The sequence below is a fragment of the Chaetodon trifascialis genome, chromosome 20 (genome assembly GCF_039877785.1).
Source record: "Chaetodon trifascialis isolate fChaTrf1 chromosome 20, fChaTrf1.hap1, whole genome shotgun sequence".
Classification (NCBI taxonomy): domain Eukaryota; kingdom Metazoa; phylum Chordata; class Actinopteri; order Chaetodontiformes; family Chaetodontidae; genus Chaetodon; species Chaetodon trifascialis.
This window is the reverse complement of record NC_092075.1, coordinates 14565692-14592125: the sequence shown is the minus strand read 5'-3', so window position 1 is coordinate 14592125 and position 26434 is coordinate 14565692. Positions and strand designations below refer to the sequence as shown.

At 41.4% G+C, this 26434-nt stretch overlaps 1 protein-coding gene across 1 annotated transcript in view; it reads left to right on the top strand.

Annotated features, from left to right (window-relative positions):
• grin3a (glutamate receptor, ionotropic, N-methyl-D-aspartate 3A) overlaps window positions 1-26434 on the top strand; it is a 42947-nt gene that overhangs the window by 3395 nt on the left and 13118 nt on the right. Inside the window, exons 2-7 of the mRNA XM_070989768.1 lie at window positions 6003-6748; window positions 18343-19012; window positions 20023-20406; window positions 21141-21286; window positions 24122-24237; window positions 24996-25147. Coding sequence (XP_070845869.1) covers window positions 6003-6748; window positions 18343-19012; window positions 20023-20406; window positions 21141-21286; window positions 24122-24237; window positions 24996-25147 — 2214 coding nt within the window. The remainder of the gene's footprint in view (window positions 1-6002; window positions 6749-18342; window positions 19013-20022; window positions 20407-21140; window positions 21287-24121; window positions 24238-24995; window positions 25148-26434) is intronic.

The following is a 26434-nucleotide window of genomic DNA, read 5'->3' as shown; positions in this document are numbered from 1 at the left end:
TTAATCACTGGGATGGTTCATCAATAACCATTCTCTGGAAAAGACACCTGCTGTGTGTGCGTGTGTGTAGGTGTGTGTGTGTGTATTTGCATGTGCAGGTAGAAATCTCTTTCACAAGTACAAGTAGACACACCCACACAGACACATAACAGAAAATGATTGAGTGTAACTATGCACTGTAAACCACTTTAATTAGGTGGCACTAACAGGGAAGTTACTGCATATCAATGAGTAGGGACTAGCAGTCAGCAGTCAGAGTGTTCTTGTGTGTTTGTGTGTGTTTGTCTCTCCACACGCAACCATCCTGGGAGGGGCAAAGAAGATCATTGTTTTTTTCAACATCCACACAGAGGGAGAGAGAGAGACACACACACACATCAGAACCATTAGTTAGACTGAAGGGCTCTGGGACACTTGCCACCGACTGAGCTATAGGAATGTGTGTGTGTATGTGTGTGTTTGTGTGTGTGTGTGTGTGTATGCCTTTCCAGGGTAATATCTAATTTCCTGCTCTGTGCACAAGGAAGCGTTGCGCTGCAAGTAGTCAGCAGGTGTTTAAAGTCCAAACTGCTTCTTAAAAGTGAAATAACAGGTGTAAGACAAACAGCTAACAAGGACAGATTGACTGACGGATGGATCAATGGGCGGGCATTTGGATAGGCCGGTAGATGGTTGGTTGGTTTGGAGGATGAACAGGCAGAAAAACTGACTGGGAAATGGACAGCCATGCAAACAGTTTGTGCAGCGCTAGTGTGTGACTTTTAGAGAAATGGCTTAACTCCCTTCTGACTCAGTCTGCTTTTACTATCAAATCCCAACTGAAGGCTGACAGCAGTTTCTCTGGAAACAGACTTTTCAAAATATGAAAAGCATTTCAATGTCTTTAGAAGATCTCACCAGTGTTCATTTGATGACCTTTCATTTGACAATCGTGTTATTTATTCCTATTAAATTAAGGTTAGAGAAAGTTCCCTGTTGAAAATAAAATATAATATAATGAATCAGTGAGCAGCCTTTGATAATGTAATCTGCCCACAGTTTGTTATGTAAGTGTCAAAATGATGTGACTGCGGCATAAGAATATGGAGCTTATGGACCAAAGGATGAAGTGACCCCAGAGTGCAGGGACTAGGTGTGTTGGGAGTCGATGGTGAGGGGTTTTGGAAGCAGCACAGAGTTGAGAATTTAGCATATAAAAGGCCAGGGACCGAGAAACTCCTCGAGAAAGGAAACTCCCTGGGAAAGACCAACTGTCTCTGATAGGAGGACCTAGTTTAGTTTTGAAGTGGAAATCTACCCCATGCTGGCCCACAACCCTAAAGCTGGTGGAAAATAGATAGAACATATTCACCAGCAGCTTGAAGCATATATGTAAATATCTGTTGCTACTTCATGCAATTATCTACAAATGAATGCTGTTAGCATTAAAATGTATGACCCTTCTGTCGGGCATAAACACAGAACTGTAAGTGGAACATGAAGGCATGCGATATAAAGTACAGACAGGCATGAGGCATCCATGTTGCCAGCTCACTAGATTCATCTGTGCAATCTAATATGATGCACAAAAGTATGTAACATATCCTTCCTTTGCTCAGCTTATCATGTTCAGTGTTTACAGACAGTATCGGACAGGTGTTGGTTTAAATGTCATGGCGGTGCTGGAATGCATGCATGTTTAACTAACAACCACATTAGTGCAATTCAGTGTGGCAGTCTCAACATGTTTTTAGCAGGACAGACAGAAGCCATTGGTTTAAATGAGTCGGCAAATACGTCACAGGCTTTGGAACAAGAAGACTTAGAAACACTATCTCACACTATGGCTGTATTGAGCTCCACAAAGCATAATTTGTCAATGTCAGCTATCACAATCAGCCCTTTAATTCAGCCCCACATCACTGACAACCCAAAAGAGTCTACGTTGATCCTTAGAACAGCAGCACTGATGAAAATCAGTCACTTGTTAAAACAATCATATGACCGACATGCAGCATTTGACGTACTAATCTCTACTCGGCATGCAGCAACTGAAAATGAGCCACCACTGTAGTGTTTTCAAAAGTCCTTCTTCAGGATCATTTTGTGCAGCCTCTGTGGTAGATGTGTTAGCTATCACATGCCTCACATACGCACTCATACAGTGTGCCAGACGTAAAACAATGAAAACTTAGTATATCAGTAAGTAGCTGAATTCTTTACAGCTCACGATGAGTTTAGGCTAAGGGATTGAGGGATGATAGTAATGTCTCAGAGATGGTTTTTGTCATGAATATTTGTACTGGGAAGACAAAAAACACACTTGTGTACACAGGTACACATTGTAAGCCTGGAATTATCTTTTCAATTACATGCTGGTAAATTAATTTGAAGATTATGCTGATCAGGAAATTGGAGTAATTATGTCCTCAGCATCTGTCTGGAGATAACAGATGAATGATAGGGCTTTGCTGACTACAGGGGGAGTTTTGTCCCTTCATAAATACTGCTGGCATTGACACAAGGAGGTCAGTGGGATGACTGGCTAAGACCAATGGGTAGGTCTTCAAGGAGTTATGGGTTGGGGCCGGAGGGATTTCTTGCAATGAAAGGAACAATAATGAGACCCCCCAGGATATTTTGCAACATTTGCAATTTATTTTTCTTGCAAAATCAACATTTCTCTGCAAATTCTTCCGAGGACAGGACAGTGTTCTATATATTTATGAAAGAAAGCATATGCAATCTTATAAAATACCCGAAATCCATTTAAATCACAATGAATCATTGAATCAAGAAAAGATTAATAACCAGCCCATTACTAGTTTATTTGATTTGTCCACAGGCTCATGATTCTGCCAGTCCCTGTAGTTTTACCATACAGCGAGGGCTGCAAGTTTCTTGGAATAAAAACTCACAGCAAATAATATTTTGGTAGTGGAAATCACAGAAAAAAACATATACTCGATGAGAGAAGAGTGATGAAAGAGCACAGTGACAACAGAGCTGGGATTTCCTAGTGCATCGAAGGCAGCAGACCTCTGTATTTATGTAAGAGAGCAGGCAGCCGCACTTTCTAGCAAAATCTTTCCTGTTTATTTACATGAGGAACAAAGAGAGGGTTACAGATTTGTGGTGATCACAGTGCAGAAGTGCTGCAGCTGAGAATAAATCCTCCAATCCTCCTGAGGGATGAGAGGAGGTGAGGGTCTGATGCCCTGTGGACTGCATTACCATTTCTTTCCCTGACACAAGACTTCTGAATCTGAAATAAAACACATTGTATTGCTTTTGTTGGTGCTTTTGTTGCAGCCATAATCCATCCATGTATATGCAATAATCAGATGAGTAATTGTCTTATTTGCATGCCTTTTGGGTAGAGTGATTAATGGGATAAATGAAATTAACCAATAGACTAATCTAATGGACTTTTAGTGCAAAGCTTGTGTAAAAGTTGTAAAGTCAATTAAACAGAGTTGCTGAGGGCCTTTTAAGTGTGTGTGTGTGTGTGTGTGTGTGTGTGTGTGTGTGTGTGTGTGTGTGTGTGTGTGTGTGTGTGTGTGTGTGTGTGTGTGTGTGTGTGTGAGGGAGAGAGAGAGTATGTGAGTGCATGCAAGCAAATGCATGACTAATTGATTGCCTGGGTGGCTGCTATGTTGTGTGCTGGGTACAGTATGCCAAGGTACTCTGAAGCAGATCTGGCAGCTCATGCAGCCTGATCTGGCCTATTTAATTTTATCTAAAGTACTACAGGAATGACTGTGTCATCTGTTCATATTGTATCTGCTCTGGTCTTCTGGCTTATAATCCTGTCGGTGCAGCGCACTGTATTTGTAGAGTACAGCAGGTTTGTGCTGGTCTGAGGGAGACTGATTTGGTGGTTTTGCCTGTTTCAGCCAATTAGCTACAAATCATTCATATTTTAGATTTATTTAAACCTGCATTAGTACATTTTCCGGTCACTTTGGTGCTTCTGGCCACTTGATGTGAACATAAGCCCAATATTCACTCTTTTAGCTCTATTTTTGATTTCTTTAGCTCGTAAATGCTCCACTTGACCGGCTAGTTACTAACTGTGTCTGTCTGCCAGTTGTTGCTTGCGATTAGTGCACAGTGGATGTATCCGAGTGCCTCGCTGAACACTGCCTGCTGTGTGAGGAAACGATGTTGGTGACGGCAGTGACAGCGAACCAAGGCAACAAAGTTGTGAGAAAACCAAAACAATGTCCTGAAAGTGGGGTAATAATTCCCTATGAGCGAATATGACCTTTTGCACTATACGTGGTAATTTGTGTTATTATAAGAGTACTAATTATAGTCGTGTTAAGTGACATTATTTCCTTGTGCTACTGGTACCTTGTCACCTAATCACACGCTGTCAGTGTCAGTATTTGCTTATCATTTGTCTGCTGATTTGATTTTCCTGCTTGCAACCTTACGCAATGATAATATTAACTGTGACCAACAAAATAAAGAAGGATAATGGATTTTTCACTGTGGATTAGCTATCTGAAGCAAATTTAGGGCCTCTCAAAGGTGATTTAACATACTGAAATGAAGTGAAACCGAGTGCAGCCTGGAAGGTAGGAAATCAATATTAAAAGCCACAACATAGTTTGGGAAATGGACAGCAGCAATATAAAGAATGCACAGCTTGCCACTGATTGGCTAATACATGTAACACCACCTATGTGGTACTTTAACAGAATATATTGTTTTTCTCCTGTGAAGGTGGCCAATTTAAATCATTGCTGACAGGAAGCCCATTCCCCAATTTACAAGGCAAGCACTCAGCCTTTTACGTACAAACTATAGTGAGATCTTGTTTATGTTGGAATCTGAACATAAAAAACATTTTTTAATATTTCAAAACAAAGCATATATTCCAGTTTCTCATTTTAGTATCTTTCGGCGGCGTTTAACCATCTGGTGGCTTACAGCGCTCTGAGATCACACACTTTATCATTCCTGGTCCAGGTGGAAATCACACACCACTGCCATGCTCTGCCCATTGATCTGTCCACGCCTCATCAATCAACCGATGAAATTTATGACTTGCAGACTGGAGGTGTGAATTCAATTATGTGGAAAGTACCACGTGTGAAAGACTGCCGTTGAGTTTCTTCAGGTTTGAGGTGTTGCTTAAAATATAAATAGGGTGCACATAAAAGTAGATGTAGTGTATTTCTTATGATGTGAAAAATTATATTCATGGGAGCGGGTAAGTGGAGGCTGAAATCCATTATATCTAACAGACTGTGTTTGTTGTCGAGGAACAAATTGAATGCTAGAGATAGAAAGTAATTCCTACTGTTAGATTTATAACCTTACTGTCTTTCTTTACTTCCTTTTCTCTTCTCTGCACTGCTACGTCTGTTTCTCCTTCCTGGTGTCCCCTCTTCCTGTTCACATTCCTCTCTCATCTTCTCCCTATTACCTGTCTCTTAACCTTGCACTTCACCTGCTCCTCCGCCATCCCTCCATTGTCCTTATTTTGCCTTTCCCCCTTTTTCTTCACCTTGTTTGTCCCTTTCTTCCTTTCTTACAATATACCCTTAATTCCAAAACCCTTTGGAACCATCATCTAATTTTTTTTATCTCTCTGCCCTCTGTGTAATCCAACTGACCCTCACTGACCCTTTTTCCCCCGGTCACTACTTGTTTATCGCTCCCATCACTCGAACATTTTCATTCACTTTATTTCCTCCTGTTTATTTGTTTAACTGCCCCTCATCTCTATCCCATCTCTCCAATCCCATTCCCCATGCCCTTCCCTTACGTCTCATCCATTTATTTTCTTCCATCGTCTCTTAAATCTTCCTCACCTTCTCCCCCTTTGCACTCATTCCCTTCTTTTCTCTGTATCTTTTGCCTCCCTATTCCCAAACCAACCAATTTTTTCTCTTTCTCTGTCTTTCACTTTCATCCTTCCTAACCTTTCTCTTCCTTTGTGTAAACCTTTCACACCCGCTTGCCCAATCATCTCCCATTACACCCACTCCCCTTTTACAATCTCCCCACAGAATCCTCTCCACTTCCAAATGGCGATGCGGACCATGGAGGCCCCACCGTCCCATCTCCTCTATTCCCTGCTGATGATGAATGGCTGGTGGGACATCAGTGTTCTGCTCTGTCAGGAATTTGACATTACTGACTTCCTCGTCCTCATCAAGAACAACACCCGCTTCCACCTGGGCACTCTTGTCAATCTGACAACTCCCGCCTCAACCTCGCCACAGTCTTCATCTTCATTATCATACTCAGGAGTGGCATCAGGTTTCTCAGCAGGAGCGGAGGCGTCATCGTCATTGTCGTCTTTACCTTATTTCTCCTCTGCTGCCTCATCTTTTGCTTCTTCGTCCACTTCCTCCTCTAAATCAGACCAGCAGCAAGCTCTCATGCGGCAGCTGGAGGCCCTTAGAGAACCTTCATCCACAACGGCACTGTTGACATTTGGGTGCGAGATCCGCGAGGTGCGCCGTCTGTGGACGCTGGCCAGTCGGATGATGCTCCCAGAGTTTCACTGGATTTTGGGCGACAGCCAGAATGTGGCCGAGCTGAGAACAGAGGGGTTGCCCCTGGGGCTACTGGCACACGGGGTCATGGGGTCCCCTTCTCTGGATCACTACGTCCACGACTCAGTGGAGCTGGTTGCGCGGGCGGTGGGCAGTGCAGCCCAAGTGAATCCCACCCTGGCACTTATACCTGGGACTACTAACTGTATGGATGTACAACTGAGAAACGGCAGCTCGGGGGAATACTTGGCAAGGTAGGGAATCAATGTCGATTCTTAAATGGTCATTACACCCAGACATTCTCCTAAAATGAATGAATGAAAGGAATGACCACAAACTCTGAGTTTGTTGTCTGTTGATCTAATTTTGATGATTGAGGATGATGTTTCTGCAGCATAAAGATCTTTTTCAGCAATATGACATTTATTTATGCATGTCTGTCCAGAAAATAGAGTGAAAATAGGCAATATAAACAATGTTGGGAAAGGAGAGCAATGGGTTTTAGGCTCAGCAGTAGTTCTGCATATTTCAGGCCATTTCCCCACAAACTAGAATAAGTGTTTTTATTTATATGATTATTTCTTTTTCTGCCACTTGAGTCTTGCAGAAACAGGCCGTGAATACAACACTGACATAGCCTTAAAGTTGATATGAGAAACTTGCATACAGTTGCATATTATGCATTCAACACAGGCAGAAGAACATTAACATTCATTTGGGGTTGTGTTTCTGGCCACTTGGAAAATCTTTGTCCACTTTTGACTCCTGAGGGAAATATCTGCCTCTTTAGCTGCTAAATGCCAAATGTAAACTACAAGCTAACTTTGTCTGTCTGCTGTATGGTGTTGTCCAGGGAGCATACAGTGGGGTGTTAGAGCTATTTCACTGAAAACAGCTTCGTGTTACATTAAAAAATGACGCTGATGAGAGCAGTGACTGAACCACACCAGGAAAGTTGCAGCCTGAGAAAGAGTGAGCTGAAAGGTGCCATAATACTCTGTATAACTGGGGAGAACTGCAGAATCAGGTGACAACTCCATATTCACATTGTGCATGTGCAACAGTATGAAATATATATCTAAAAGGGTATAGTGTGCATTGGTTGGTAAAAATCTAGATAGATAATGTGGAAACAATAGGTTGACTAAATGTGCTGAAACACACTGCTATAGCCCTTTGAAGGCTAAAATGTTTGTTTTGGATTGTGGTCAGTATCAAAGCAAAAAACATCCATGTCTCTCACCCTGTTTCTCCACTGTATTGTTCCTTTGGGCCTTTCTGCTGCCTGCTTGTACACAGTCCAGCTCTACTGAAAAACAAATTCACACACATCTGCACAGGCGTATGCATGCGAGAGCAAGCACCACATTTAAACGCACCCTACATACACTCAATAACTGCGGCATTGTGGTGAAATGATAACGTGTGATAAATTGCATTTAGCAGCAGCGCAGTAATCTGCAGCTGGGCCACTCTACTTATATTGCTGAGATATGGGCAATGAAGAGTGTGTGATCATGCGCCGCTGCATTACAATAAGAGTTTGACCTTTCTTGCTGAGATTCCACTCAAAACACCTGAATCAGCAGAATGATCATCCCAGGAAGATAATTATACTGTACGAGCATGATGAGCCTGGACGGGCCGGAGGAGTTCTCTGATTGTGTTTACATTTTCTTTGGTTCATTTTAAGCTGCTTATACAGTGTTGATTAGTCCATCAGTATTTTACATATCACAGAACAAAGAACAGGTGTCACAGGACCTTTTGCCACGTTTATAAAAGCCCTGTCGCTGACCCTGGGAAGGCAGGGGATTTACCTGAAGAGGTTTAATTTCCCATCCTGGATATTTCGTCTAATCTACGCTGTGATGCACTCCTGGGATTTGGAAACAGTCAGCCATTTTCCTGGCTCAGGGAAATCTGTAGGTATTAGATAGCAATATACGATACACTATAAAAAACTGGGGATGCTGGGGAAAAGGAAAGGATGCGTGTTTGTATGTAGCCTGCAAAGATATAGAAAGGCTGTTTTCTGTCTGAAGTGTTATTCCTTTTTTGTAAGTCAGTTTCTGTAAAGCTGTGGGACTGTTTGGACTGCTGCCTCACATTCGTGCTACCGGGATTAATAGATGTTGACTTATTGTTCTTTTTTCAATTTCTGTGTGTCTGTCTAGGTTATAAAGATTGGCAATAAATTCAATCAGGGTCATGATCATCATCTATTACCATTGAATGCTCTTCCGCATACTATGAAATATATTTGTGTGTGCAGTCGAACAATGTCAGTGGTTTCCTTTTCTTTTTCTTTTTGAAATAATCCTTAACCTGACTGTGGAGGCAGGGTAGTTTAGTGGTCAGATACGCTGAGTCAAATGTATCTGTTTTCCACCTATATCAAGCAGCACCACCTGTGGTTTTTTTCTTGTGCTCACCAAGAAGTCAGTAACCAGAATTTTCCTGGTCTCATGGATATTTCTTCATGTGCTGCCAGTGACTTGCAGTGGGATTACTCCATGGCTTGTTTTCTGCTTAGCACATGCCATTTGTCAACAAGCAGTGCAGGCAGAGTGCTGAACATCCTGACAATTTCATTAAATCACAATATTCCACACAATGGCAGGGGGCTCAGGGATGGCCTGAGGGAGAGTGGGACTATGAATGAGGTGAGGGTGTGGAGGTTGGAGGTTGTAGTTGGCGGTCCTCAAGTTCTGTGGAAGAATAAGATGATATTTGTGCATGAAAATTGCTGAAAATCAAACTATTGTATTTAGAAAGCAATTTTGACTTATTTTGCTTCAGGGCTGTTGGACATTTTTGGAAACAGGAAAAGTGCTTAGACACATTAAAGCTTGATATTATACTTTAATAATGCTGTTTTTATTAAGTCTGAGTTCAGCTGGGGACCTGTGGATGCAAATTTGGAAAATAACAGAATGCATATGGCAAGATTTTAGAGAGGTTTTAACCCACAGGCCCATATTATTTTAATTTTATACAATATTTTAGCTTTAAACCCTGCTTTTCTTAAGCACGGTGAATTTGAATATGTACTAATGATGTTCAACAGAAAAGGTTTTATAATGAACATATGAACATATGTTAGAATGATTAAAAAACTGGTGACTAAGAACTGGTTGAATAAATGTATAAACACATCACATCAAACAAACAGAAGGTGTTTGTCTCCACGTAGAGCAGCTAATCACAGTTGTTCAGTGCAGTTTATGTCGCTGCAGCCGCACTGTATAGGTGCTCTGGGGGAGGAGTGTGTACATCTGGAGTGACATGCTCGCATCACTGCAGCGACAAAGAAAATCATGGAACTAATTAGTCACAGCAATCAGAAAATCATCACTCAACATCCCTATAGCTCAGTGCGTATGTGACTTTTATTGTCGTGCCAGAAGCTGCATTTCCCTTTGGCAGGTAATTGTTAACACAGCCTCTCTAAGATCAAGCTGATTCAAAACAATGACGTCCTGTCGCGCACAATGGCACAATGAATGTTTCTCAAACATTGATGATGACAAGTTTATACCTCCTCCCTCTTTAGTGACAATCAGCCTTTATTCATCAGGCTTTTAAAAAACCTATTGTGCATGAAATGCATTAAAGCAGTATCACGTCATTACCAGATGGAAATGAAAGAGTGAAAAGGCTGAAAAAAGATTCAGCTAACAAGCTTTCAGCTTGTGGAAACCAGTGGTTCCCAACCCTTTTGGCCTCTGACCCCTGAAAGTGGAGCTATGGTCTCTATTTATAGCCTCTAGTTGTGACAAGCTTGCCACAGAGCAATGCCCCCTTGTCAAAAAAAATGAGTAGATTTTCTTTTTCTCCACCTATACCTAGTTAATCATCTGGTGATTCCTCTTGCAAACCTGCAGGTCTTAAACTTTTCATATCCGATGATTTTTTTTTCGTGTTAAACCTGCTGTCATTTTCAGTCATTTTCCACATTTCTGTTGTAGTGAGGGGAGCGCCTCTGGTTTCGTGTGAGAGCTCTGGTATCAGGTGCTTGGTGGATGATTTGACCTGGAGGGTGTCACCACAATGGTGTTGAAGCCAGAAAGCATGTGACAGATGAGCAGCAGAGAGGCTGTAGCTGTTCTCAAGCTGGACATTGAGACCCTCTGGGGGGTATATCGCATGATTATTATGGACTTATTGTAGAGCAGAGTCGCTGGCAAAGCCATCAACCAGTCACAAGGGGGAACAGCTGATGATATATAGAAGCGTCTGTCATAGAGGATTATGGCAGGTGAGGCGTTGAAGAAACCACCGGCTAAACCAGTTCCAGCGTGACCCAGCGAGTTAGGAGATGTTGAGAAAAATCAGGCAGTTAAAGGCTGCTTGAAAATGTTGACAAGGTAAATTCTTAAATGCTCAAAAAGGTTTAAAAATGTTGATTTATGCAAAGCAATTAAACGATTTAAGAACCACAAAAAAAATAGAAAAGCCATCAAGATAATAGATCAAGGACTAATTAATTAGTACAACAGAATCCACATCACAGCTGCACAAAATTTAAGAGCAAAACCATGAAAACAAAAACATTTGGCCAGATATTCATCCAGATGTTTTCCTCCAGGCTATGTGATCAAACTAGAGAGCAGGTGTCAGATAAGGGACTTCCATGGTGAATATGGGTGGTGAATATGTATTGGATGAGGGGTATGTTACAGGGGAATGTGAAATTGAGATGAATAAGTGTGTGTTCCTCATTAATCTAGATGCACCAGCACCCTCATATCACACTTAATCACAAAGAAAAGCATGTTGACATACTTGGTTTGCTCCGGTCCAACTTGCTGGTGTTCGGTGTTATTTCTTCTCAGACAGTAAGTGACAAATCATATCAGGAGTGACACATAAGATGTCCCCAAACAACAATATTTCAGAGTTCACTGCAGAAGCTGACTTCAACATAACATGTTTTCAACTGGTTTCTTTTTCAGAATTGCCAAACTGTCGCTTCTTGCTGTAGTACTTGCTGCTCCTATGAAATCATGTCAGGTGTATTTTTACTTTTTGTGACTTGTGAATTTCATTTTCAAATCTATTTTAATAGAAATAATAAAACTAATTGTTTGCATTAAGGTACACATATTCACCATTAACTAGCAGCTTACTGGCATGCATATTAGAAGCATGTTGGTTATTTATTAGTCAACATAAAGCACTTATTCTGCGTGTCAGGGGATCAGGGTGATCAACGTCATAATTCATGTGCAACTTCCCTGCTTACTATCATTAAGCAGTGTGTGTGTGTGTGTGTGCGCGCGCGCGTGCGCGCGCAAGTTGCTTCAGCGAGGGGAGAACTAATTAGCCTGCTGTGGTGTAATGTTTGGCCGGTGTTTTAAAGTAGCCTGAGGGTACGGAAGTTGAATTCTTTCAGTTCCCAATTGGAAATGATTCCAAGGGAATCTTGCCAATTCTGACTACTGCAGAAAATTTAAAATGTCCCCAGATCAATTTTCATCTGCATGTTTAGAATATTTATAGACTGGATATACTGAAATAAATAATGTATGGTTTGAATGAAAAATGAAACAAAGATAATCTAATAATGCTGGAAGATTAGCATTCCATTATGAGAAATCAGATGATTAATTATTCTTTGTTTCAACCAGGGTTAATCAGTTACTGCTGGCTATTCTGCTCGGCTGATTTATGTATTTATTACTACTTTCAGTCCATCTCTCTTCATTTGCTGTCTCAGGCTTCAATCCAATAAGGATCAGGAAGCGCTTCATCCTCATGGTCACATCGAGATTTTTTTTTTTTCCTTTTATCACTGGGTTCCATTTGCTGAGCCATCTGAAAAAATGATTTCAAGGCGCATCACTTAGCATTCTGTTTAAGACATACTGTAACTGCAAGGGACACTTTATACGCTATAGTGCAGCATGATGGCAAACTCTGTGTCCTGCTGTATGTGCAAAGATTCTTTCCTCTCATGAATTACAATTACACGCAACTAATTTGTAATCCTCAGAACAAAATATCCTCCTTTTCAAAAGAAATGTCAAAATCAGTTTTATACAAGGAATATAAAATATAACAGGGCTCTAATATTCATGCTCTCAAGAGGATGAATCCGATTAGTGTCCTTTCCTTTCCTTTGGCCACTAATTGGCCAGATTTTCAACTTGCAACTAGGTAATATTGCTCAATGCAAAATGTAAGCTATGAAAGGCTAAAGTATTTAAATTATGAAATTGCTGTTACACCCAACATTTAGCTGTTGTAATGTGATAATTACATCCTCTAGGAGCCAGGATTATCTTGTTTCAGTACTGTTGAACTGCTGTTATAGTGCTGATTTCAGGCAGAGGTAAAAAAAAAAAAAAAAAAAAAAAAAAAAGCTGACTTCTCATTTCAAGTCATTGGCTGTTGATTTTGTTGGCAGAAAAAAAATGCCACAAGAAGATTTTATCATCTCTAGGTAGCTTGCAAATTAAGGTAACATTAGTTACAGGTGTTGGCCGACAACTAATCAGTCAACCTGTAAAGGGTTCTTAAATGTGCATTGGATGGCTATGCAGTGTTTATGATATCTTGCTAACCTGAAGCCAAAGGTAGCCTTAATGTTCCAGGCAAAAAGTCAGCTCCTTGATAAACACAGGTAGATGATTTGGACACTTCAAACAGCATTGTTCTTGCACTGAGTGTCTTAGTCCTTGAAAGTATGATCAACATGATGGAAAATGTAAGATCAGACTGTTACTTCATTCTAACTAATTCTATTACCTGCTTAAATATTTCAGATGCTTTTCATACTTGGACAAACAGCAGGTTAGCGTTATGCTTTATTGTGTGTACTCTATATTTTCAAACAGTATGTAACTTTTTTGACATTTGAAGAGAAAAGGCTTAACGGATATGAATCAACCAGTGTCTTTGGTAAACTAAACGCTCTTATCTCTGATAACAAATTTGGTTGAACGGTGAATATGCTATGGGCTAGTCTTGATGGGGGGCTTTTTTTATGTAATGTAGACACAATGTAGTCGGTATGAACACAGCTAGCTCTTTTGTTTAACGTTTGCAGCTTACATTGGATAACCACAGTTTAATCCATACCTCACTTTTGCCCTTTTTTTTAATTTTTTGGTTTTGGAGATGGGGAAAAAAAGAAACCACCATGCACACTCTGCATTACTCTTACTTCAGCCCAATGCACACCGCTTCAGAATGTAGCCTTGACAAACCCAAAGTTTGACAGGCCTGACGAGCCTTGATATGGTTGCTAAGTTATAATTGGAAGAATCTTTGTTTGAGGGATTTAGTGAGCAATAACTTTCTATACAGCCTTTGTTTCATAGTGATTGCGTTCATTTGGATACTTTTTTAATTTTAAACTTCAGTGGATGCATTGTTTTTACTAAACATTTGTACATTAGTACCTTCAAATACAAAGTTGTCCCATGTCCATGTCAGTACACCCCCCCAAAAGTGTAAATTCCATTCTAGATAATGTAAAAAGTGTAAATATCAATCTTTTATCAAAGATCCTAGTGGCCCATTAGTAAGGAGTCAGTGCAGGTATCACACTTGATATGTGTATGGTATACTTATGCTCCTTCTATTAAAAGGGTATGGAACAACACGGCGCATGCTATTCCAAAGTGTCTGTATTTATAGTGTGTATAAACCTCTGAGAGGGACTGATAAGGTTTGCCCACTAGACTGAAAAGCTGAGGGAGGAGAGTTACTGGATAGGTGGACGCTGGGGAAAAGAAAAAGTAGGGTGTGGAAAAAGAAGGAGAACGACAGAGCGGGAAAACACAGAGAGAGAGACATTTCACATAAATACTGTAAATAACCCCTAGAGATGTAGATACAGATAAACTACGGGGGGCAAAAGTCCTGCATTGACAGATAAGATACAGACAGGACAAACTTCAGCAGCTTATCTTATTCATTTTTTCCCCAACAGAGACGACCCTTCTTGATAAAAATCATTTTGCCCACCAAAGCCGACTATAGTACCCTGATGTGCCACCCAGCTGTGCTATAAAGATAGAAAATGCTTTGTAATAAATGCCCTCTTTGAGGGTTGCATTGCCTGAACCAATGCAAGTAAAACACTTTCCGTTTGCTTCAGGGAGGGATTGGTTTAACAAGGAGGGATGCTCTTGGCAGACGCTCTAATGCGGCTGAAAAGGCAGCGGTATTTGCTTATTTCTCTATCATTTGATGTCAAGAACAAGATGTTTTGATGCTAACTGAAAAACAACATGCTTAATGTTGTGGACTAATATTTTACAAGTCATGTAAGATGTGAAAATGTAAGTCCACTCCCATCTCTTTTCATTCAGCTTGCCTTATTTGCTCACTTCCCTTTCTAGTTTGGCCAGTGATGTGAACACAGACGCAGCTTGATATTATGCTCAAAAGCTTGTTTAGGTGATTCATGAGGGAAGGAGCACGAGGCAGACATGACATTGAGTTAGTGTCCCTGTGTAATAGAGGTGATTCACTCCGACGTCACTCATCAGCTTAAAATACCATTGAGAGACATCTACTTCAAATGCCATCCTTTTTCCTTTTCATTTCACAGCGTGGGAATGAATCATGTCACATTGTATAAAAAGTTAAAGCATAGTATTCATTTAGAGTATACAAGGTGCTGTAGCAGTTCACTGTGTGGAGGAGGTCAGAGTCTTGTTTGACCCTGAAAAGACCGGATGTATCCAGCAGTCACTTGCTCTTGCGCTAGTAGCTTGCGCTAGAACCTTTGTCGTTCAAGCTTCTCTGAACCAACTTTCCAAGTTTTGTCACAGTCATGCTTTGTGAGATCAGGTATCCTGGGTTAAGAGTTTATTTAAAAGAGGGTGCATATTACTGTATCTGACATTAAATTTAATAAATACAATAAAATAATCAGTGGTGGAGGAAGCATTCAGGCTTTAACCTAAGTAAAATGCAAAAACATAAAAGTCCTGTACTTATACACAAGGACCTAAGTATTAATTGTGAAATGTACTTAAAGTTCCATGTGCTCAATGCAGAAAAACTTTTGCTTAGTTTAATCTAACAATATTTATATTGCTTAGTTATTATCCTAATTAATTAGCTAAAATATTTTATGCCCTCAGAAATTAGTAACTATAACTGCAAAATAATGTGGATTAGAGATACACTCTTTCCCTCTGAATTGTTGGGAAGAAGTATGAAGTACCTCAAAATTGTACTTGGTTGTGTAAAAGTGCTTAGTTACAGTCCACTGGTAGAAATTAATAAATACTGGAAAATGGCTTCCTCATTGCCACTTCCACTTCCTCCAGACTTTAAAGGTAATGCAGTGTGTGTTCTTGTTTCTCGACTATCACAAACATCTGAACTCATCACAGCGGTCCTGTGGGTGTGTCAGGTCAGCCACTGCAAACTGGTCTGATTAGAGGAGGGCAATAAGTCCATTCATGAGTGGAGCCAATCAGGATCAAGCCCAGTTGTAATGAGCACCCTGGAGTTATGATTATGTGTGTGGAGCCACAGCAATGTCTGCTCCACAGCCAGTGTAGTCTGTCCACTGTGGGTTTCTTCTATTTACTGCTCCTAGCCTGCTTCCTGTTCATGCATGAGAGAAAATGGCCCAACAAATCCCTTACAAAGAGTTACATGGGAAAACAAAAAGCACTGACTATGCCTGTTCAACCTGGACATTATCATCCATGTTTGTTGTAGCATGTCATGTTTGTTACACTAGTGGGCTGGAGCAATGTTGAAGTGACCTTTGAGTGAAGAAGAGCACATCTGACTCTCCAAGAAGCAGCTCTCCACTGCAGGCAAAATCATGAAAAACTCACTTGTACAACTCCACTTTGCTGAAGTGCTGCTGATGTCAGCCTGAAACTGTCTGTAACTTCCAACAATGAAACACACTAACATGTTATTGATGTCTTGACTTGACACCACATATGAACTGTTAATATGTGACCTTTTGTTTAAATGTGACATTTCACTTTTAGCACGCAACACCCTCTGCACTGTCAGGGAAGTGCAAGAGCATGTCACCTCCACTGTGTACAATGCAGAAAAAGACACACTCTGCAGGTAGCTTTAAAATCTACAAGCTGCAGTGAAGACACTGACCTTCAGACGGACTAGTTGAGCTGTCAGGCTGAGTTAACGCCAGTTAAAGATGTTGGAGAGCAGACAAGGTGGTGGAAGGGGGAATTTTCCAGTGAGCAAGGTGACAAGAAAGAGATATTTTGGAAAAGGTCACATCATTTACATCATTACCTCCTGAAGGCAAATGGAAGAGGTGTGCATCTCCTTGCACAGAATGGACGCCTGCATTCTTTCTCAAATCCAAACGTATCCATTCCAGTGGACGAGTGTGTGGGTTTTTTTTCGTTGTGTGGGTGTGAGTGTCTGCGTCTGCTCTGGTATCTGACACTCTCAGACAGCCAGTAGCATGGCTGAGTGAGAGAGAGGCGTGATTACTGGACCGTGGTCTGACTTATCCTGTCACACACACACACACACACACACACACACACACACACACACACACACACACACACACACACACTAGACAGCCACTGAGGCCACCAAGATAATACACCTCTCTGGTGCTGATGTTACACCATTAAATTGGAATTATATACAGTACATATATGTATTTATATATACATATATATATATAAATTACCAAAGGGATTTAAGCCTGCAAACCACAGCTACAGAAATCCTAAAGCATTTGGAAAAGGTAAGGCAAACAACTACAAAAGCAAGCCAGCTGAAAACTTCTCTCGCAGTTGTGCGTCTTGCAGTTATTTTGATTCTATGATTTGAATTATGTTCCACGCACACATGTTTTTTGAGAGAGAGACAGAGGTTTGGCTTTCATCATGCATAAAGAAGATATACATGCAAACCGTCCTGTGATCTGTGTTGAGAACCGTTCCTCTTTGATGAGATCGCATTCGTGGTGTTATTAAATGCCTTCAATGACCTATTCCTACATGTACAGAAGTCAGAAGTAGTGTAGCGTGATGTCGCAGCAGAACCTGTCAGGGAGCAGGCGGGGGTGGATCGATGAGGCAACAAAGCATGTGGCTTTGACAAGAGGGACTGCTGTTCGGTTCCCGTTTACAAGTGCTTCCAACAGGCCACCACACTCTTAACTTTCACCTTAACCAAGTGCATACTATCAGCTCAAGTACTGGACATTTCAGTCCAGCTACCACCACAATGATGGAATATATCACAATGTGCGGTTTGTTGAAGATCAGTGTGCAGTTATTTTTGACACACATTTTCTTTCCGTTACGAATTGCGGCAATGGGTCGGAGGACTGTTCAAATCCACTTCAGTTTGAGAAGACAGTCCTTTCAAACTTCTTAGGCTCTTTCTCAGTTGACCACTTAATAGTGGATGTATTGTGCAGTTGAGATGAAACTAATTACTAGCTATATGTGTTAGCATTTGACCACTAGACAAACCACTACAGAGATAAACAGTTTTCACTGTGCTCTCTCCATGGTACTGAAATATGGAAATCTCACCAGTCTCACCATGTGAAGTTTACAAGGGAACATACGTATAGAACCAATGCTAAAATCTTGACCGCGGTTTCAACTTACTCCTGGATCTGTTAAACTATTGTCCACAGTTTGTTTCATTTGTTTCCAGAGACACACCTGAAAGGAAGGAGACAACCAACATCTACTGTGTATAAATAAAGTCTAATTACCAAAAGACTAAATGTGCGCTTTCCTCCTGTAATTTTTCTTCAAACCTCTTTCCCTCTCATCCTCTTCCCTTCACTCCCCTCCCCCTATCTCCCCTTTTCCCTGTGTTATTTCTTTCTTCTCTTTCCCCGCATTCCCCTCAGATTTCTGTCCAACACATCATTTGAGGGCCAGAGCGGTTTTATATCCAGAGACACTCTCAGCCAGAATGTCATCTCAGAGGCCCATCACTACATCTGGTCCCTCCAGCTGGACCCTCTAGGCCAGCCAACCTGGACCCGCCTGGGACGCTGGCGCAGGGGGAATGTTCTGATGGATCAGGGGGCCTGGCCAAGCCATCAGGGTTCTGGGGGTGGAGGTGACTGGCGCCGATCCACACGGCTGCACATGCGGGTGGTGACACTGGTGGAGCACCCCTTTGTATTTACCCGTGAGGTAGACGGGGATGGGTTGTGTCCCGCGGGCCAGCTGTGCCTCGACCCGCTCACCAACGAATCTTCGGTTCTGAAAAGACTTTTCCAGAACCTTGCCGTACCCAACGCATCTGTTCCCACAGACTATAAGAAGTGTTGCTATGGGTACTGCATCGACCTGCTGGAGAAGCTGGCAGAAGACATGGGCTTCACTTTTGACCTCTATATTGTTGGCGATGGGAAGTATGGGGGGTTCAAGAATGGTCGCTGGACAGGATTGGTGGGTGATCTGCTCAGCGGCGCTGCTCACCTGGCAGTCACATCATTTAGCATCAATTCAGCCAGAAGCCAAGTCATTGACTTCACCTCGCCCTTCTTCTCCACCAGCCTGGGAATTCTGGTCAGTACTTCTTGTTCTGGTTCTCTTACGCATCTTTCTTCCTCATTTTATGCTGATTTTTCTTTCTTTCTTGTTATATATCTCACCCCTGCTACTCTGTGGTGCTTCCTTCTCCTTTTTCTGTCATTGACCTCACCTTAACTGCCTTGCTTGGTATGCTGGCGGTCACTATTGATATGGCAGCGCTTTAGTACTGCAAGGCCTACCTTATTAGATTCTAATGCAAATCCCCATATGGGGCTAGATTGGTGAGCATACAGCTTTGTGGGGTAACCCTGTTACTACAATTACTATACACAGTCTCACTGGCTGACAGGCATAGTGATGGTAATCAGTCTCTTCCTCTCAACGTGCCACTATAGAGGGAGATACCCTGCTTTATTTATAGTGGATGACTCTTCCATTATCTATGTTTTTGTTTTTTTGTTTTTTTTCCATTTCCCTGTTCCCAAACAACACTGTCACAAGCAGCTCCTCTACCAGCAGATTTGAATTTGATCACACACTACTCCGTTGGGATTATGAAGCACATTTTTGTCCAATTAATGCTAAGTTGGTGAATTTGTGGCTTCCTTGTGTGAACTGTTTTCTCTAATTGAAGTATCCCATCTTGCTTTCGTGACTTTTTGTGAGACTCCTGATCCTGTTTCTATTCCTAGCTCAAATTGGTGAAATAAGCCTATGGACTGTATAATCCTTTGCTGAATTTCTGAGGAGCAAATAACCAAATATTTTAAACCGATGCTGAAACAGCTGTTGCACATAAAACAACAAAAAGAGAGCACTGTATATAACAGATATGATATTTCCAAAATCCCATCCATGCTTGTTTTTGATTTTCCAGTCCTAACCCTGAAAATTGCCATGACATTATCAGAAAGTTTGCTTTCAGACACTCATTTTTGGGCATTTATTGCACACATGAACAACCTGTAACAATACAGTCTGAAAATGACATGAATTTCTAACTCTGATAACATCAGTTACAGAAGTTTTCCCCCCTTGCACAGGTTCGTACCCGTGACACAGCTGCACCCATTGGTGCCTTCATGTGGCCTCTCCACTGGTCCATGTGGCTCGGCATCTTCGTCTCCCTCCATGTCACCGCTGTCTTTCTCACCTTGTATGAGTGGCACAGCCCGTTTGGCATGACGCCACGTGGACGTAACCGTGACCGGGTGTTCTCCTTCTCCTCGGCGCTCAACGTGTGCTACGCTATTCTGTTTGGGAGAACAGTGGCCATCAAGCCGCCAAAGTGCTGGACCGGCCGTCTCCTGATGAACCTCTGGGCCATCTTCTGTCTGTTCTGTCTGTCCACCTACACTGCTAATCTAGCTGCTGTCATGGTGGGGGAGAAGACCTATGAACAACTGTCAGGGATACATGACCCAAAGGTACATAAGTCAGAAAGTCCTGAAAACTGAGTGATGAGATCCTGCATTAATACACTGTTTTCTATGAACGGTACAACAGTGTTGTACACATACATTCTCTTTACATGTTTTTCATAAGATCACATTATAATACTGACATTTTGGTTCTCAGATGTGAGACGTTCTTTCATTTAAAAATGTGGTTTTGAAATTGAAAAGGTTTCATTTGTTTGTTCATGTATTTCTGGTACATTGTCATTTATTTTTGTCTGTCTTTGCAAACATGATCGCTCAGTTTTTCTCGAGTTAATGGCGACTCACAGGCTCTTTAATTTCTCACTGAAAGTCTCCCTGATATTCGCTTGACAAACTGCAGACCACAAGGTTAGGCATCTTTTCTAAATTTTAGAGGAGCTATTCTTGCGAAGAGTACAGCCTTTTAAACTTTAAGTCAGCAAAGATATTCTTTAATTAAACCACCTTTGTAAGGGCAATAGGGGTAAGGTAATTAATGCTTTTTGTCAACTCACCAACTCTCTGAATCACAAAAGTGCAGGGATATTGAGATTCGGTTCCAGAAAAAAGAAAAGAAAAGTAAATCAGTATAAAGTTTTAGGACTTTCCTCCTGTGTTTGAGAATTTTAAGAACTCCCACTGATGAGCAGAGGAATGGCAGGCTAAAATAAAAAATGTCAATATTAATCAATATTAATGCTTTTTGGAGGTATTAAAAGGGGTTTATTTCTTTCCTGCAGTTGCACCATCCCTCTCAGGGATTCCGATTTGCCACAGTGAGAGAAAGCAGCGCAGAGGACTACGTCAAGAAGAGTTTCCCTGAGATGCACGAGTACATGAGGAGATACAATGTCCCAGCAACACCGGATGGCATACATCATCTCAAGTAAGACAATGTTATACATGCTGTACACTCCACACACTCATAATAAATCGTGCACTGTCATCGCTGAACCTGGTTCCACTGTCATCTGCCCTCTAATATTCAATAACTTGCTGTCATCACTCCCTGAAAATCAACTTCTCTCAGTGGAATGAAAGAAGCTTTATCATCTTTTGAAAAAAAAAGGGGGGGGGATGTGAGTTGCGTGTCCAAGGAAAGACAAAATTTGAAGAAAAAAAATTGCTGTCATTCCCCACCAAGCCTGCCTGTTTGCATTCAGATCTCACCCTCCCCCTTACCCTGCCATTGCTGTCATCCTAAGCTGCTTCAACATTCAACCAGCATCCCCGTGGAGCAAAGCAGAATATAGTGAGAAAAGGCAGCTGGAATGCAGGCCTAGTCTGCGTAGGACACAATTTGAATGGATGAAACAAGATTTTTTTTCTTACTGAGCTTGTAAAATGCTGATTAGAGGGTTCAAGGAAAAATGTCATCTTTAGAAAATTACAAATGGGGAACAAGACAGCATCCCAAGTGCGCCAAAATGCAACTTTGAATACTGTGGTGCTCAGTGTTTACTACAAGGCACCAGGCATTAGTTATCAGTTATATCAGTGTAAAAAAGCAACGTGTGCATTAGACACTTAAATCTCATGTTATATTATAATACATCTGCTGCATACTGCAGTAACAGGAGAAGCCCCATGAGAAGATTAAGATCAACATTCATGAACTGGTCCAAACAAAGCTGGATCGGGGGATTGCAATGGTTACATTTATGGGTAGAACAAGTGTTGAAGGTGTTGCATAGATTGAAGGGAACAAAACCTGCAATGATTTTGGTAGAGCTTTGATTGGAACGTGGAACAAAGGCAATTTAAATTCACTGGGAGTGTTTGGATTATCAATTTTCTTCAGATGTCATTTTGGATTTTACTTTGGGTCATGGTCATATTTTGGATCATGGTCAAGTGTTTCATTTATTAAAATAAATACAAAATTGCGTCCGTGCACCCTGACTGCTATAACTCCATTGCATGTGGAAATTCAGTTCAAGGTCTGTTTGCAGTTGTCACATTTCTCATCCATTCACACTATGTGTGTTTTTATCAGTGCTGTTTCTACCATAGTCTTTCATCTTAATGAACATGTCTCACCGCAGCCATTGAAACAACAGCTACTAACTGCTGCCTGTCTGCTGTATAATTAGAGCATTTTGAGAAAGCACTATCAGCCATCAGACGACGGTCTTGTACTGTTTTGGCTCACTTGTTAAAGTGGTGCAAATGCTTGTATATGCTGTAATACAGTCTGACATTACACAAGCTCTTACCTGAAATAGGACAACTTGCTGGAGAGGATTTTTAACCTGGGTGCTAACAGGCCTTACTGCATGATGTGAAGACTCTTCCCTGATCAGCCTCGGAGAAACTTGTCCTGTATCTAACACCGTTTTCAAAACATGACTCACCTACTTTACTACAGGAAGATGATGCCGAAAGGCAGCATTGTATTTGAAGGAATTTGGTTCGTTAATTGGTTGATGTCAAGGTAGTGCACTGGTCGTGAAATATATAACATTGATAGCATACTATGGTGGAGAGACCGAGGACATAAGCTGCAACCTAATTCAGCCTGTAATAATGAACAGCCAGCTTGAGTGTGGAGGATAGCGGAGGATTTCAAACACTGTCCTTGATAACAAGCAAAAAATACAGAGAATATCTTGAAAAAGGCTTTGTAGAATTTGTATCCCTGTAGGATTTGGCTGTCAGTAAAGACATTTTGAGTTGATTTGCAAAAGCCTCACTGAGAGCATTGATTTAATATCTCACCTCTGCATAACAGGCTTGGAGTGAGGAATGCGAGTAAATTGGCAGAAACTGGCACGCAGTCATTTTATTGGCATGTGGCCTGTGAAAGTGGTGGAAAACCAAAGGCAAGACTGGCCTGAGAAATATGCAGTGCAGACAAAGCAGAAGGATGAGAGAAGCTTGTTGAATCATTTACATCCCGTTTTCAGTGATTGCGGTAAACTGTCCTCTGAAAGGCTCTGTGAAATACCTGCAAGTACAAAACAAACCAATTCATTCTCCCAAGCTTTTTGTACTCTGTTTTTTTATCTCTTATTGTTCTGTGAAGTATGTCTACAGCATGTGTGTTGATTTGGTGCTTTATAATTTATTGTTCCAAATCTAAGACACAAAACATACAAATGCCAAAATGAAGTGAAAGCATACAGCATAGATCTATGAGCTAGCAAAACAGACCAAATCAAACTTTTCTTATTCTTTACACTCACTCTGTAAGGTCAGAGGTGTGACACGAGGACAAAAAACTGAGAAAATAAGACTCAGAGCAGCAGCCCAGGAGTGAGATGACAAAGTAAGGTTCATTTAACTTTATGTCTTAGAAGCTGTTAGAGGTTAATTTTTCATGTGAAATGCAGAGGGTTACTTTAAAATGTTTGCAAGCGTCTGAGGTTGCTTCCCCGAAGAATTCTGTAAGCGCTTATGGGTCTATTTGTCAGCACGGTGAATCTGGGAGAGTGACCATTTCAAATGCCACTGATCAAATTGTCATGAAACTATAAATCACAATTCAAGTCAACACTGCCAAACGTCATATATTTTATGGAATCGTACAATGATTGACCTGATTCTCGAAACACTGTTTATTTTTTAGCTTAAGGAGTCCTTGAAAAAGTGTGTGTGCATTGAAATGTTTAATTAGCACAGCATGTGTTCGATGAATGCTGTATAGCTCAGTAAGTATGAAAACTGAACTCTCACCATCACCATCTCACCCTCAGTGCATCTGCTTGCTGCGTGTTTACAGGGCCGACCCTCAGAGGCTGGATGCATTCATCATGGACAAAGCTCTGCTGGACTATGAGGTCTCCATAGATGCAGACTGTAAAACACTGACAGTTGGAAAACCCTTTGCTATAGAAGGTAACATGGAAGCTAATTATATAACAGATTACCTGCTAATTTAGGACACAAAATGCTCTTTGATATATTTATATATAGGTATGTGTGTGAGGCTTTTCCATCTCAGTGGATTTGTTGACTAATTTTAATTATCGATTTTAAGAGATGGCACGACTGCAGAGTAACTGACCATAAGCATTTTTAGGACAACCCTAAATTTAACAATATCAGTCACTCAACACTTGCACAGCAGTTAATCTTCTTGCTTTCAACATCTTACATTCTCTTCTGTCTACTGTTAATCTCTGGTCCATTTAGCAAGCTTCTTCCTCCCACTGTGAAAATGTTCCCATGGTGGACGCGTCCATTACAGGCCACCGTAGTCCCAGATTCCTGTGTTGTTGTTAATTACTTAATGCACCCTTAAGCCTTCAGGATACAATACAAATCAATCTGTGTGCTTCCTACCAAGGCAAGGTACTTTTGTAATTGGCTACTGCTGAATTTGTCACACTTTCCTGGCATGCGAAGAAATTCCGTCATTTACTTCAATGTCAAGTACCTGCTTTGTTTTAGGGTGACAATGGTGCTCTCTGATAAGCACCGGCAACACTTGCCAAGACTCCCTTCTTTAAGCTCAGCAGTTATTTTTCTCATTCTTGTGCACAGCTATAAAGCACAGAAGGAATATAATGGCAGTACATGGAGGAGAGGTGAAAATGATTTCGCTTGTTGTGACAGAGGAATAATGAGTCTGTACTGTGTATCTCCACTGGCAGGCTACGGGATTGGCCTCCCTCAGAACTCGCCACTCACCTCCAACATCTCAGAGCTTGTTAGTCAGTACAAGTCAGATGGCTTCATGGACACGCTGCATGACAAATGGTACAAAGTTGTGCCCTGCGGGAAGCGCAGCTTTGCTGTGACTGAGGTAGGAGCAACCTGTTATATACAACAACAACAGCAAATGTATTGTTTTTGTATGATGGAGACAGTTAGATAACATAATGCATGTTCTGATCACCACCTAAGGATATTTTTTAAGGGGTGTTTCAGCTGGTGCCATACATGTCTAGTTCCTGCCTGCTATGCAAACCAAAGACAAAAAAAAAACAGCTGCACTAATCAATATTTTGATATAACAATGGATCAAATAGCTATTTGTTACATGAAAAGAGTTGTTCATAACAAACCTGCAGAAAATGATCATCCAACTCTGCAGTTCCGCTCAGCTCAGTCGTTCCCCAGCTCATTGTTTTGGTTTTCCAGCTCACAGCCTTTTGGTTTGGTTTCGTCTCACCGCTCTCTTCTCCAGCTGCTGCAGGCAGCTGTTTTCAGAGAACAAGCGGCTTACAAACTAAGTGAGTGACTACCTGGTGAACATTGTGGAGCATGCAGCGTCTAAAAAGCCAGATATTTCCCCAAGGAGTAAGTGGAGAGCTAAGTGAGAATGATTGCTGGCACTATTTATTAGACAGCCAGACACATGACGTGTAATGAATGCTATTGTTACTCAGCCTTCACTAAATAGGCAACTGTCTGCTGACATGTTTGCCACAGCTTTATAAGGAGATGGATCACTTTTATGTTTGTGTTATATAGAAGTAGCTTTCCTGGATGTGGATTTTTTATTTTTTTAACAAAGCCTGTTAAAAGCATCCTGACCAAGGACTCTGCCTTCATCATTTTTCTGGCTGTCCTCTCGCTGCACTGCCTCCACCACCTCCACGTACAATAATTGCTCCTGACTAATTCAGACCCTGGCCTCTGACCGTCCCGCTGCTAACCAAGCTGTGTCCCATAACTTCAGTCTTAAGCAGCGCAGGCCCCGTGGTCCATGCTGTTCTGCTATTACCGAGCACTTAGCTCTCTTAGCAGCCTGGCCGTCTCTCCACCCAGCTGTGACTCCGGAATCCCCAAAAGTGGCTCCTAGCTCAGCGTGGACTGCACACCCCTATTACCAAGAATGCATAAAAGACTCACTTCTTCAAAAAGGGACTCATGTCCCGCCTCTGCTGCATCTCCTTCCTGTTATGCACTTTCCTTTTATATTATTTATTTTTTTAAGCTACATCATGACATTCTGTTTTCAAAGGCATATAACCTCTGCTGGTTGCTCATTATGATGTCTAATTAAGGAGCACTCCTGGTGTGTGCCTTTGAATGGCAGCAATATCTAATACATAAATGGAAATTACCATTTTATGAGTCTCATCTG